Raw genomic sequence first — 15,723 nt, 5'->3', positions numbered from 1 at the left:
AAGCGCCTGCCTTTGGCTCGGGTCATGATCCCGGCGTCCTGGGATCGAGTGCTGCATCAGGCTCCTTGCTCGGCGAGGAGCCTGCTTCTCCCTCTGCCTCTGCCTGCTTCTCTGTCTGCCTGTGCTCGCTCTCTCTCCCTCTATCTCTCTGACAAATAAATACAATCATTTAAAAAATTTAAAAAAATTAAAAAAATAAGTGGAAAAAAATGACCATATAATAAATGTATTATACAGACTTGGGAACAAGGAAAAATATAAAGAAAATTTAAAGTTACCTGCAACCAAATATCCCCACTAAGTCAATATATTTCCCACTGACTTTTCCCCATGCATTTGCATACAAATATTTTTATACAATTATAATACTCCATAATTTTATATTTTGGTTTATTAATCCCCTCTATCAGGGATAAGGACTTATAAAATTAAATATTATTTAAATTTAATATTTATGATTGTATTATAGTCCACTATACAGATTCACCATAATTTATTTAACATTCTGTAGTAGACATTTAAATTACTTCTTGATTTGAGCTATTACTTATTTCATTTTTTTTTTTCAGTGTTCCGGAATTTAGTGCTTAGAACCACACCCAGTGCTCCATGCCATAAATGCCCTCCATAATACCCACCACTAGGCTCACCCATTCCCCCCACCCCCTCAAAACCCTCAGTTTGTTTCTCAGAGTCCACAGTCTCTCATGGTTTGTCTCCCCCTCCGATTTCCCCCAACCTACTTCTCCTTTCCATCTCCCAATGTCTTCCATGTCATTCCTTATGCTCCACAAGTAAGTGAAACTGTATAATTGACTTTCTCTACTTGATTTATTTCATTCAACATAATCTCTTCCAGTCCCATCAATGTTGATACAAAAGTTGAGTATTCATCCTTTCTGATGGAGGCATAATATTCCATTGTATATATGGCCCACATCTTCTTTATGTTGTTGATTTTAGCCATTCTGACAGGTGTGAGGTGACATCTCATTGTAGTTTTAACTTGTACTTCCCTGATAAGCGACAATGAGTATCTCTTCATAAGCCCACTGGCCATCTGTATGTCTTCTTTGAGAAATGTCTGTTCATGTCTCCTACCCATCTTTTAATTGGATTATTTGTTTTTTAGGTGTGGAGTTGTATAAGTTCTTTATATATTTGGATATTAACCCTTTATTTGACACGTCATTTGCAAATACTTTTCCTCATTCTGTAGTTTGCCTTTTAGTTCTGTTATTTCCTTAGCTGTGCAAAAACTTTTTACTTTGATATAGTCCCAAAAGTTTATTTTAGTTTTTGTTTCCCTTGACTCAGGAGACCTATCTAGAAAAAAGTTGCTACTACTGATGTCAGAGAAATTACTGATTAAGGACACTTAGAAATTTCATTCTTTTTTCCCCAAAAAGATTAAATATCCCTACCATTTTTGGTTTTCATAAATGGTAGGTGTACATATTGGTCTTCTCTGAAATAATCAAAATTCTCAATAGGACAGAACTAGTAATAAAAATAATACATGCTGCCCATTACTGAGGATCTACTTTGTATCCAGACTTGTGATAGGTACTTGATACATATTAGTGCTAAAATCTGCAAAAATTCTTCAAAGGGGTGAATATGGAAACACACTGTCCAGATTCCTCATCAATCTTTCAGGAATTGCTCTAGCTGCAGAAAGCTACATCACCCAAGGTCCAGTACTTCTAGGAGTGGCGTACGTCCATTTATAGATCTAAAGCAAAACATAAAAGTTTGGGGATTTTGGTCCCTCCTGGGTTAACTCTGACAGGCCATTCCAGCTCCAAAACTACAGGTGGGGTCAGCTGCGGCTGTGAGGCCTGCTACACACCTCTGTTCTCTGCCCAATTTCTTCCCTGTTCCCTTCCATAAGAGAACACCAAACTGCCTTATCTTTTTGAAAAATGAGGTCATTTGTTCATCTTCAGTATCCTAGGAACTTCTCCTGCACTGCAACATTCACAATAGATCGCCCATGCCAGTTCTGCAGGCATACTTTCACAAGATTTTTTAGTACCATGGGATATCATTATCTTGATTTGGAAACCTAACTAGGTAAGGCAGTTTAGTGACTCTCTAGCCTTACCAATTTCCTCTTCGCCTGGTCTTAGTCTCCACTTTGAAGACAATTCTCTATAGAGCTCATAAAAGTAAAATAGAAGGGGTACAGCTGTTCTATACCTTGATCCTCAATTAATGATTACACAATCCACAATGGGTATATCCCTTTCTTTAAGTGCATGGTATTTAAAATACCATTCTTAGCATTTTCACCAAGTCTCTGATTTTTCTTAGTCTCTTGGCAAAGATCACAGGTTCACTCAACTTCTTGTTAAAATACATGTTTGGTTACTGACTTTGCTTCATTTAAAATGAATCCTGAACAATTATTTAGTTTACTAAGTCTTCCATCTATGCCTTCAATAGTTGAAGGGACAGTGCCCTCTTCTCAAGCACAAATACCTATCTTTCTAATTGGTATAATTAATGATTGTATCACCTCACTTTTGACTTTACAGCTTCCCAATCTTCTTGAAGTATCAGGTTTTTAATATCTGTGGTCTCAAAAAGTTCAGAAAAATAAATGAGGTTTCCTAAACAAAATATATACTTAGAACTAATACTCCCTTCCTTGACACTTAGGTCATACTCTTGAATTTTATCATTTCAGCTTCACCAATTGTTTGCTTTTTGGTTTTTTCATATTTACTTATTTAAGAGAGAGAGAGAGAGAGTGCGTGCGCTTGTGCACACATCCGGGGAGGGGGGCACGGGCAGAGGGAGGGGGTGTCCTAAGCAGACTTCAAGCTGAATGTGGAGCCAGACACAAGGTTTCATCTCACGACCCTGGTCTTATGACCTGAGCTGAGACCAAGAGCTGGATGCTTAACCAAATGAGCCACCCAGGTGCCCCCTCACCAAGAGTTGAAGAACCAAAGAGATAGTTGAGCACTAAGGAACCAAAGGAAGTTCCTTCTTTACACTTAGAATTAAGCAAGAGCAAGATGTGCTTCTTGCAGGGTAAGAACTTTCATTTAGTCTGCCTTAAGAAAATTTCCAGCACTAGGTCAGGTAACTGTAGTCTCCTACACCTAGTCTTGTTTTTCTGTTTATTTTATACTATATTTATAAAACATTTATAGTATAGTAAGAAATAATTATCCATATTCTATTCATACTATCTTACCAATACTATTTCTTAATTTCCCCTCTTATACATAACCAAACACACTCCACTGTTTCCATTTTCTGCCTCAAATTTATCTACAGGTGACATTTTGACATACAGAGATGTCTTCCTCATTCCGTCTATTAGATGTTAGTTCTGGATTAAACATACTGGTTTATAATTACTTTCCAGTCACTAATCCAAACTATCAATCCTTGGTTAATATGTAAAATCTTATGATTTGTCTCTATTTCATTTTATTATTTCTGTTCCATATCAAGTACACAGATGCCATAAGCATTAATCCTCATGCTATTTTAGTCTAAGGATTCTTCTTTATACCTTTGTGAAAGTCTTATTTTATAGAAAGTCAAATGGGCATAGCGAGATCATATAAAGATTGCTATAATCAAAAAACAAAGATCCCACCCTTCTTACATGATTTGAGGCAGATTATTAGGCTGAATGTTTCAAATACAGGAAGAACATGTCCAAAATAGCCTTCAAACAGAACAATGAGATAACTCAATTTCTTATTAGCTTATGATCCGGAAGTAATTTTATGGGCTGTGATGTGATTCAGTCACTGGTAGAGAAAGGACAATGAATTCCAACTACCAGCAAGCAAAACAATATACCCCCCCACCCGACTTTATTTACACGCCAAAGCGAACTTGAAAGGTACATAGTCAAGAAATGAGTATAACCACACAAAAGCAAACTATGACCCTTTCTGGATCATATTCCAGCACTCTTAAGCCTAAACCAAACAGAAGTGTTTATTGTATATTTAGGGTGAAGATACTATAAAATGTGTTCTTGGGTCCCTTTAGATAATCATGGGAACGCCAGAAAAGAACTTGCTAAAAAAAAGTAAGCTTAGACACTGGGATGAATTGGGAAGAAAAGTAGATATGCACTATCCTACCAATCTTTGTACAACTCTTTGAACAACTGAAACCATTTTTACATTCTTGATTTTAGCCCAGAAGAAACCTCTCAAATTAGGTCAAAGTTACTACTACCTGTATTGTACCCCATGTGGCACAAAAGAGTAATTTTTTGTTCCAGATTAAATTTATGGGACAGTGAACAACAGAAACACAATCATAATCTGTTTTTTTTAAAAAAAAATCACACAGACAAATTCTAAATGCAACCACCATCGATGACACAGGATATCAGTATCTGAGAAACCAGTGAGAAGGAATTATCACATTAGGTCATTTTGGAATGATACTGTAACTTCTGGATACCCTCTTCTCAAGCACAGAATTACTGTAATAACATAGGAAGGAAAAGCAAAGACTTGGCCTCACCTGGCTAATCTAAGACTGGAAGCAGGTTAGAAAGCAGAGACAACAAAGCAAGGAATGAGCACCATGACAACCTAGTTCTAAGTCCTCTTGGAAGACACTGCTTCTCCACAGTGTAATGGTCACCTGTTCTAGCACTCTCACCTTTCCCTTTCTCACTGATGTGAAACAAAGCATGATCAGAACCATTAACTTCAGGAACAGCAAGTCTAGTATCTAGGTCTTGCTTCATCTCCATTTTTCTCCATTTTCAATTTCTTCAAATTGTGCATCTGGATCCAAGCCCACTTCTGCTAACCACTAAGTCTATAGGACAAAATACAGCAAAAGAAATTTTAAATTTCTGAGTCTAAAATACCTATCTAGGGGCGCTTGGGTGGCTCAGTGGGTTAAAGCCTCTGCTTTCGGCTCAGGTCATGATCCCAGGGTCCTGGGGTCAAGCCCCGCATCAGGCTCTTTGCTCAGCAGGAGGCCTGCTTCTCTTCCTCTCTCTCTCTCTGCCTGCCTCTCTGCCTATTCGTGATCTCTGTCTGTCAAATAAATAAATAAAATCTTTAAAAAAAAAAAAACTTTAAAATACCTATCTATAGTAAGTCTTTCCATATAAACACAACAACAACAACAACAACAACACAAATGTATTTTATAAAATATTTTGCACTAAAGATAATAATAGCTACTGAGATAAAGGACAAAGCAAAAGCTGACTTCTAGCATTTTATGAACTGAAACTTCTTTTTTCTGGTATCTCCATGCATCTAACTACCCAAAAAATGTTTGTAATGATGACCAAAAGGTCCTGTCAAATCCTGAAGTCCCTTCCGAAGCCCTGAAGAGTAAACCACAATGAATATGGTGCAAGGACTATTCTACTGTATTCTAGCTCTTTGAAAATTGGTCATCTGTGTCCCACTCTTTACTAAGTAATTTCCTATTCTTTCATTACAATGGATAAAAAATTTTTATTACAGTATTTTGCTAAAAACAGTGATTATTATAGTTTCTATTTATGGTTACGTACTCTGTATCACTGTTTTCCATGACAGGAAAAACCATCATCAATCTAGAGTAGGAATTTTGAGATACTCTGGTTTTAGAAGAATGAGACTGAGAATGAGACTCAAAGTACTCTTCCTACAGCTGTCTTTTGACTTTGTCAGTTTTGTTAACTACATAAAGCAATTATCTTAGATGGTAACATACAAACAAATACAAATGAGGAAATAAGTCCTGAACAGGAAGTGACTCATTCAAGATTATATAGCCACATAAGTAGGAGAACCACCTGGCTTCACAATTCTTTTCTTTGCACTTGTATTATCTCTCCAATCTGAAGAACAGAATAGAATAAAGGCAAGGTAGTATACTTTGTGTTAAATTTCAAATAGTTTGGCATTGGACAGTTAGCTCATACAAAATCAACAAGTATTTAATACTGCTCACAAAAGAATATAATAAGGTATTATATTCAAAGTATTCATCTGTTACTGGATCCACGTTACTGATCAGGCAAGAAGAGTTGACATGAAAGAAAACCAAATGATGCACTGAAGTATTTCCTGTGTGCACCTCTTAACTAATTCACAGCATTTTTAATAATTCAAGCTTCGATTTTCAAATACTTTGTTTAAAGTTTCCTAGATAATAGTTATAACTGTTAGTTCAAAATCTTAACTACCTCTAGTAAATTAACAAGGCATTTTAGATTTTCCTCTCAATCTGTGATGGGAATGATGAAAACTATATTATCTTCCTTTGGGAAGACACAGCGGCAAATGGAAAAAGAACCTGATGTTTTATCTTAATATTACCAGTACTCTTTTTCCAATTATGGTGTTTCAAGAAAATGTGCTTATGAATGTAAGTAACAAACATCAAATTCAAAGCAATTTTTCCAAATGAGGTAAACTTTTAAGAAGTATAAGTAATATTGGAAGCTCAATAAGAAACCTAAAAATTCAGTTTAGTACCATGGTTAAAAGGACTGACTATGAAGCCACACTACTTTCTATACATTGGTCTCCTCATGTATAAAAATGAGAATACAGCTGTAACCCTAGCTCTGAGGGTTTAAAAATTCAGTGAGAGAATCCATAAAAGGCCTAACAGTATATAAAAGTAATATCTATTGTTATTCTGAAATTCATAAATAAAATCGTGAACCAACTACAAGAATTCAGTATATTCTAACCTCAAACACTGCAGGCCTATCCACTAATTATTAGCCAAAATGACAATATCTCTATTAAAAATTCACAGAAAAGACAGGAAAATAGGTACAAATAAATGAGAAAAAGTAGGCCAAGTATCTCTCAAATTCACTTATTTGTTTGCTTAACATAATATGCTAGTAATATGCCTGTATCAATAAAAACATGTAATTTCTTTTGTTATGACTGGTATTAAAAAGGGGCCAATATTGGAAAATAATACATGCTTATCCTATACATAGATGATTCCCTGTCTGTATTAACCATGGGATTCCACCTCTATCAGATTTTATGCATTTCAGTTTTCTATTGAAGATTCTTTTGTATTTTCCACTATAAAATTGGCAGCCTTTCTGAGGCAAAAAATATGCTTCTCTCTTTTCCTCAAGATGATAACTAAATATGTCTGTTATCAACAAGCTACTTAGCCAGCACTCAAAAGGAGACGGATTTCTGAAAGTGTTGTGGCTCTACATCCTCAAGTAGGAAATGCAGTTTCCTAAACCCAATGCAACAAGATAACAAAGGTTTCCACAAGATCATTTATGTATTTTAATAAGCAGATTCACAACATTCTCAACTTTTACTTACTTTAATCAAGTACATCAACAGCACTGAAAAAACACAAATCATGTTTTCTCTGTTTGATAATGGCTGCTTTCCACTGTCCTGTCTCAGTCAATCCTTTAACTCTCCAGCTCCACAAGCTGTCTCTCTTCCACTCTCCCTCATCTATGCAAATCTCTATCTCATATATATCATTTTTATTTTCTTATGTCATTACCTTTTCCTACTAGACCAGAGCTCTGAGTGGGATTAGAACTATGTCTTGTCTATCTTTATGTCTACGTTGACTAGCACAGCACTGGTTACAAAGCAAATAAATGCTCAGCTAACATTTAGTGAATAAATGATTAAATAAATGAAATGTTAATTTAAAGGATAAAAAAGGTTATCAAAATTAATGATTCTGAAAAAGCCAACTACCAAAACAAAACTCACAGAAAGAAACTCAGATCACTCATTCAAAATCCTAAAAAAGCATTACACTTTTTTTTTTAAACACCAGAATTAGTATTTTACTTCATGAAAATATATTTGGAAATATGATAACACAACATATTCAAATATATACCTCTCAAAAGTTAGTGTAATTTGGCAATAAAGCATAAAGTATAATAAACATTATTTCCAACACGGTCTAAGAAATACAACATTACCAACAGTTTAAATTGTTACATCTCTTGCTTTCTAGCTAGCTTACTGCTAATTTGTGTGTTCAAGAAGTAAGTATACACTATTATGCTTTGTTTCCTTAACTCACTTTTCTGTTTTGAAGAATATTGCACAACCGTCCACATGCTTTCTCTCCTGCTCAGACATGATTTTGGCACGTGACTTTGGAGAAAAAAATCCATCATATCCACGCTCCTTCAATGCTGGCAGAAAGAGAGTGAAGTATTGCTCTGTTTCCACTTCCTGAGGTGAAAGAAAAGTTGTCATTGACATGACAGAGGAGAACTTTAAGATATAAAAATTTTTAGCAGTTTAAGTAAGATGCGACTAAGTTAAAGTAATTCACAGAAAAAATATTATCTATCCTACCTTACCTCTAGCAGCAGTCATCTGATAATGGCAGCTTTTAAACCTGAAAGAACCTGAACTGTTGCCTGATTTTCTCTTGCTTATTAGCTAGTTGGTCCCAAATCTCTTTAGTTCCAACTTAGAGTTCATTCTACTATATAATAATTCCTTAAAACTGGTAAAACTGGACAGATTATGGATTAAGCAGTAAGGAATAGTAAGTTTAATTTAGAGGGGTAATTTTAAAAACTATTTCTCTTTCTCAACTGCAATGGAAAGGAATGATACCCAAGAGTGAGAAGTCTAAGATCAATCAACAAAAAGTTCAACTTTAAAGAATTTAAGGTACCTGAACACCAATCACCCAATAGTCTCTGTTAATCCAGTATTTTTAAGTTAGATTATTTCATTTTTTGACCCATAAAATGTTTTTAATCTTTCCAAATGAAATAATTAAATGTGAAGATAATGATGATCTCATAACATGATTTTATAATGGTAAAAACTAATAAATAGCCTAAATGGTCACTAATAGGGAAAATGCTGAATCAATAAATATATATTCATATAATGAATTGGCTTGGAAGAATTTTAGTAATATGTTACGTACATTAAGTGCAATAGTATGATCTCAACTTTACTTTGAAAATAGATCTGTAAATAAATTTTTAAAAAAATACAACAAATACTTCAGAAGTTTTAGGGGTTTCCTCCATTATTTTTTCAAAATATTCAATTTCTCTAGAATGAACATTTTATACTATGGTATTACCTTTACAATAAAAAATACCTTTTAAATTATGTTTTTATCCTTCAAACTATACTTAGAAGAATGTAAGGCTATCATTACTACAAATACTAAATAAAAAAGAAGGAAACTAACTTTGCCTCCTTCTCCCCCATGATTCTGTCAGTTCTCCATGTTCAGAAGAATTTAATTTTTGAATATTTTTATTATTTCCCAGGAAGTCATATGAACCACAGACAACATATATTTTCAAGCTACTCTAGTACAAAAAATGATTTAAAAAGTAATACCTTTCTTCTCAGGCTGTGCTAAAAAGCAGCTATGACATTCTTACACTTAAAATTTTAAAATACCTTCATAAATATGTAATATGCTTTGAAAGTTGCTAAGAAAAAAGTTATTAAATACTACCTAGAAAACTTGGCTATTTATTAGTTGAGTGTTAAAGTGCTAAAACACATATTTCAACAGAAAGGTGTTTCTTCAGTTAAATTCATTATAATTAGTGCTATATAAAACAGAAAAGTCCATTTCAGAGACAGTTTTTAAAATAATGCAAAACTGCATGATTTATAGCACAATATTTGTGTTTACAATGTTTATCATTAAGGAACAGTGGACAAATAATATTTTTTCAAGATTCCATTATAAGTTAAATTACATTCTTAAATCAAACAACCTTCTGCAGTTTTCTCTTTCAATAATACCAGTGATCTGTTCATAAGATGAACTGTTAAATGAATGAAAAATGAAAAATGGATGAAATTATTTTTCACTTAATAGTAAATGAGTACAGGTGGATGCTGTACTTAGCAAAACAGTTTGACCTTGGAAATGTCTTATATGCTTACTAAAATTGCCCTTTTTAAGAGGAGAGAAAACAAATCCTTCTGAGTTGTTTTGAACACAGACTCTCTCCTGGAAGTAAGATCTATTAAGATCATCCTTAAGTTTCAGACAATTGAATTTCCTTTTTTTAAATTTTTTTAAGACTTTATTTTTAAAGTAATCTCTATACCCAATGTGGATCTCAAACTCACAACCCTGAAATCAAGAGCTGTACTCCACCAACTGAGCCAGCCAGGTGCCCTCAGACAATTAATGTCTACGGTGTTACCTGAAGACTAATGATATCTGCATCACAGTTAACAATTTCTTCCATAATTCCCTTTTTCCTGTATTCCCAGTTTAATGCCCAGGATGGGCAATAGCCGTATAGCTGCCGGGTGGCGTATTTATCACATAACACATTGTAACACATAACTGTGAATGATGCTAAGAAAAGGGAGGGGAAAAAAAAAGACAAAAGGGAGAAAATTAGGCAAGAATTCAAAGAGAAGTTATCATATGTATACCTGCACAAGCACAGATGGCATACAAACCTATCCCAAATATCATCACTGTGAAATGCCTTCGGCAAAATTCTGTTAAACTTTATCTACTAAGACTTCATTGAAGTCCGTCACATCAAAGTTCTTTCACTAGAATTAGACTTATAGTTCACATTTTAGATTTTTAGGAAATTTATTTTAATAAAAATTCAAATTCTAAGTCAGGATGCTAATATTTTGCACATAATTTTTTGAGCGAAGCTTCATTTAACTGGAACAAAAGTGAATTTAGTTTTGTTCATTAAAAGACTCTAACTTCATTTTTACTAACAAAATACCCATTAGTTAATACTTTTGGGAGCCTCTTACTGCTCTTATCACTCTGAGCCAGAACACTAACTAACAAAGTTTAGTTGTAAGAGAATTCTTTCTGCCAAATCATATATTCATTTTTGAAACTGAATTCTCATTTTAAAATGCCCCTGAACTATAGAAGGACTGTGAACAAACTAAAAGGAGAATACAGCTTATAGCCTTGCTACCAAAAAATGTGCTCTGAAGACCCAAAGCATCCGCTATCACCTAGGTACTCAAAAATACAGACTCTTTGGTACCACAAAGACCTACTAAGTCAGAACCTGCAAGCTAACAAAATCTCCAGGTTATTCATATGGACATTAATTTTAAAAGCCCTGATTTTTACCAGTAATTCTCTATCCAGGATGCCCATTAGAATCACTCTGTACATGCTCATTCCCAGGGCCCTGCTCAAGACTAAGTAAGTTAGTATATTTAGGGCCTAGATCTACATATTTTTAAAAAGCATCCCAAATGACTATAGTGGACAGCAATGGCTGTGAATCACATACTTGAATAAAAGGTGAGGAATCCAAATAATGAAGTAATAATACTTGACTGAAGTTGGTTAGATTCAGATAATGGGGAAAGTATTAAGAGAAATTCAGTTCAATAGTCCCCTGGGGATCAAACTGGAGGCCATTTCGTACACTGTTAGCTTTTTCACTATATGGTACTGATTCTTACAAAATAAATCCTAAGTATTATACACATCTCCCTACTCACCAGAAGTAAAAGCCCCTTTATTTAGCACTCAGATTCTACTGAGGAAAGTACAATACATCCCAAGGAAAATCCATACTCATTTTTCAATAAGGAAAACACAAGAACACATTACTTTGAGAATTCAACAACTGATGAGATCATGTTTCTGTTGTTCTTTTTCTTAATGAAAATGTATGTATGCAGTATTAGGAAAGCTTTTCTTCAAGATTATGTTCACTAGTACTCAAAAAAGGATTACTTTGAAGAATCAGAAAATAGTGTTTTTAAAATCAGAAAGGTAATTAATTATGCATTAAGGAAGAAGGCTAAACAAAATAAATCCACCAAGTTAAGACTCTGCAGAAAACCTCAGGAATTCCTTTTACTCAGACCATCAATGTGCATCCTATTAATACAAGTGTTCTTACAATGGACCAACGACACAGTGCCTCCTAGAACAGGCTCATCCTGTGACTCTAAGAGTGTGGTAGTGTTAAAATTACTGCCGCTGGAAGACACAGAAATGTACTGCTTATGCTGTTACCATATTTTGTTTCCTGGTATCATATTTTGTTTCCAATATAGCAAATACAGACTCAGTCTAAATTAATCTTTCAAAAGTGTTACCACTCTAACCACTGAAGAAAGATAAAGTAGCCAAGTGGTTTAAAATTTTCAGAAAAAAATTATTTTTCATTTTTTGTATTTAACTATTTAACTCACCCAATACCCTGAATGAAGAGGCCACTTGGAAGGCTTCATTTATTTTCTTATTTGTAAGGCTTTATTTACAAGGAATAATTGTGACCAAGAGCTACATCATTGTGAAAGATAAAGGAGATTCCTACACATGGCCTTAATGTGGGTTTTATACTTTTAAATCTACCTATAAGTACTTTTTGAAGCTCATCTACCTTGTGGACATAAAATGAAGGCTTGTTATACTTGTATCACAAAGCCCACATGGCATTTCCAGTATTTCTGGGGGAAAAAAAAAAAAAGTCAAGAAAAATATGAACAACTATTTACCTGATGGCAGAATTTGGTCTCGTTCTTTTAATGTAATCCATGGCCTCGGAGGAAGCTGCTCTGGATGAACTGGCGGGGGGAGAAAAATCTTTCTTAAACACAAGTTATTTTCATGTGCTTCTAAAATCAGTATCATTTACTTTATAATGCCAAATCAACTTGTTTTCTCTTCAGCTATAGTGGCCCACAACTGACTTAAAAATCTAATATTTAAATACAAAGATTTAGCAGCCAAAGGAAGTTTGAGCAGACCTAAGCAGAAAACACATAATAAATATATGAAAAGAACATTAGGTAACTCATTATTCACAGTTCCACTTACACAGTATTTATGAGAAGTACCTTTTTAAAACCTTAAGATCAGGGCACCTGGGTAGCTCAGTCAGTTAAGTATCTGACTTTTTTTTTTATTTATTTAAGATTTTATTTATTTACTTGAGAGAGAGAGAGGCCATGAGAGGGGAGAGGGTCAGAGGGAGAAGCAGACTCCCTGCTCAGCAGGGAGCCTGATGCGGGACTCGACCCCAGGACCAGGATCATGACCTGAGCTGAAGGTAGTCGCTTAACCAACTGAGCCACCCAGGCGCCCAAGCATCTGACTCTTGATTTCAGCTCCAGGTCTTGGGATGAGCTCAGCCATGGCTCTACTCTCAGCAAGGAGTCTGCTTAGGATTCTCTCCCTCTCACTCTAGCCCTCCCCTGCTCATACACACTGACTAAAGTAAAAATCTTTAAAAAAGAAAGAAACAAAGAAAGAAAGAAAACCCACAATCTTAAGTAAGCTCTTATGTCTTAATTACAAATGTAAATAGTATAATTTCCCTGCTGAGAAATCAAAGCTATGGGAGGTTCCAAAATACTAATGAACTGAAATACTCAAATACTGTTAAAATAGAAAAAAAGAGAGGAGGAATAAGATGGTAGAGTAGGAGAACTAAATTTCATCTGGTCCCAGGAATTCAGATAGATATTTATCAAACCATTCTGAACACCTACAAACTCAACAGGAGATCCAAGAAAAGAATAGCAGCAATTCTAAGAACAGAAGAGCAACCACCTTCTGGAAGGTAGGATGTGCAGAGAAGTGAATGCGAGGTGATATACAGGAAGATAGACTGTGGGGGAAGGAGCCTCATCAGCTGGCTCATGGCAAGTGATCGAGCAGCAGAGCACAAAATCCTAACTTAGAAGTCTGCTCCACTGAGGGACGTCGCTCCAATGGCTAAGTGGGGGTGGAATCCTTACTGGGATAGTGTGGTCTCAGGACCATCAGAGTCACGGAAAGACAGGGGAGGCCTGAGTGTGGCATAGCTCCCAGGTCTTGGAGTGGGGAAGCCGCCTCAACCCTGAGTGGGCTGTCAGCTCAGGGTTGCCACACTCCAGTCAGGCCACTACTCTCCAAGCAGGGACCCCACAAGCAGCAAACGCAGGGAGACTCCCCTTGGACTCCCAGAAGGAGCAGCATGGGAGGGCACTGCGGGAATCATCTGGGTCTAGAGACGGCAAATGGAGCTGTGTGCCAGAGACAGAAAGGCTCTGTCACAGGCCAGGTTTGCAGGGAGTGCCGCCAGAGACCAGAGAGACAGGAGTGATTGACCGCTTTTCTCTGAGGGCTCACTGAGGAGTGGGGCCCTCATTTCTCAACTCGTCCTGAGCCAGAGATTGGGAGGCTGGCATCTTTATTCCTGTCCTCCAAAGCTGTACAGAAAGTTTTCAGTCAACAAAAGCTACCATGAGTACACTCAAGCAGATTATTGAGCCTGGACTCTGGCAAGAGGAGATCCACCTTGGACAAAGACATTTGAGACTCACTGCAACAGGTCCCCTGCCCCAGAAGATCAGCAAGAATATCCAAGTTTGCCTATCAATGAGAACTGCAGAACTCCAGCGCTAGCAGAAAACAGCACATAGAATTCATGGCTTTTCTCCCATGATTCTTCAGGCTTACAAAGTTGGGTTTTTTTTATTTTTTTCTATTATTTTTTAATATTTCCTCTTTCCAATTTTAACCATCTTATTAATACCTTTTTAAAAATATTTTTTTAATTTTCATCCTTACAATCATAGTCTAACCTTTCATTGTATTTAAGCTATGCTTTGTGTTTATCTGTTTTTCTTTTTTTTAAATATTGGGATACATTTTCTTCTAACAGACCAAAATATAACCCAATCTAGTGTAAGGCTTTATTCTAGTCTCCCACCTAATCACATTCTTTTTTTTTTTTTGTATTTCTATCAACCAACTTCTCAATTCCTCTTTAAAAATCTTTTTTATTTTCATCTTTACATTCATATTTCATCCCTTCATCGTATTTACCCTTATCTTTATATATATGTAAGTTTTGCTTTCTTTAAAATTTTCATAGGCACTTTCTTCTAAGAGACCAAAACACACCAAAGATCTAGTATGTCACTCTGTTCTACTCACTAGCCATTAGGCTGTAAGAAAAAAACGTATCCCAAAATTTTAAAAAAAGAAAAACTTACACAAAAAAATAGGTTAAATTTCAATGAAGGGATAGAATAGACTGTAAAGATGAAAATTTTTAAAAGATTTTTTAAAAAGGAATTGATCGGATAAGATGTTCATTAAATAGGAAAGAAGAAAAATTCAAAAAAATACTTTCTTTCTTTTCCCACCAATTTCAGGTCTCTTCTGACCTGGCTAGTGTGTATTGTTCTGGGACAATGTTATCCTTTTAGAATATTATGTTCTTTCATTCATATACTCTTCTCTAGACAAAATGACAAAAATTGAAAAAAACCTCACCTCAAAAAAAAAAAAAAAAAAAGAACAAAAGGCAGTACAACCTGCCAGGGATATAATCAATGTGGACAATAGTAAAATGTCACAACTAGAGTTCAGAATGATGATTATAAAGATACTAGCTAGGCCTGAAAAAGACATACTAGACACTAGAGAATCCCTCTCCACAGAAATAAAAAATATAAAATCTAAGTCAAAATTAAAAAGGCTATTAATGAGGTACAAAGAAAAATCAAGGCTCTAACATTTAAAATAAATGAGGCAGAAGAGAGAATTGGTGATAAAGAAGACCAAATGAAGGAGAAAAAAGAAGCTGAGAAAGAGACAAACTACTAGACCACCAGGTGAGAATTTAAGAGATTAGTGAGAATTTAAGAGAATTTAAGAGATTAGTGATACCATAAGACAAAACCAGTATTAGAATAATTGGGATCCCAGAAGAAGAAAGAGAGGGGCAGAAGGTATATTGGAGCATATTATAGCAGA

The 15,723-nt window shown here is 35.2% G+C and overlaps 1 protein-coding gene across 4 annotated transcripts in view; it reads right to left on the bottom strand.

Moving 5' to 3' along the window:
* The window catches only part of CNOT6L (CCR4-NOT transcription complex subunit 6 like), a 117,372-nt gene that overhangs the window by 21,718 nt on the left and 79,931 nt on the right, over positions 1 to 15,723 (bottom strand). For all 4 annotated transcript variants that reach the window (XM_059157774.1, XM_059157627.1, XM_059157551.1 and 1 more), the window contains exons 6-8: positions 12,471 to 12,539; positions 10,166 to 10,323; positions 8,041 to 8,195 (exon numbers count right to left, since the gene is read on the bottom strand). In XM_059157774.1, the coding sequence (XP_059013757.1) occupies positions 8,041 to 8,195; positions 10,166 to 10,323; positions 12,471 to 12,539 (382 nt within the window). The remainder of the gene's footprint in view (positions 1 to 8,040; positions 8,196 to 10,165; positions 10,324 to 12,470; positions 12,540 to 15,723) is intronic.

Source organism: Mustela lutreola, chromosome 1, assembly GCF_030435805.1.
Source record: "Mustela lutreola isolate mMusLut2 chromosome 1, mMusLut2.pri, whole genome shotgun sequence".
NCBI lineage: Eukaryota > Metazoa > Chordata > Mammalia > Carnivora > Mustelidae > Mustela > Mustela lutreola.
This window is presented reverse-complemented; position numbering and strand designations above follow the sequence as displayed.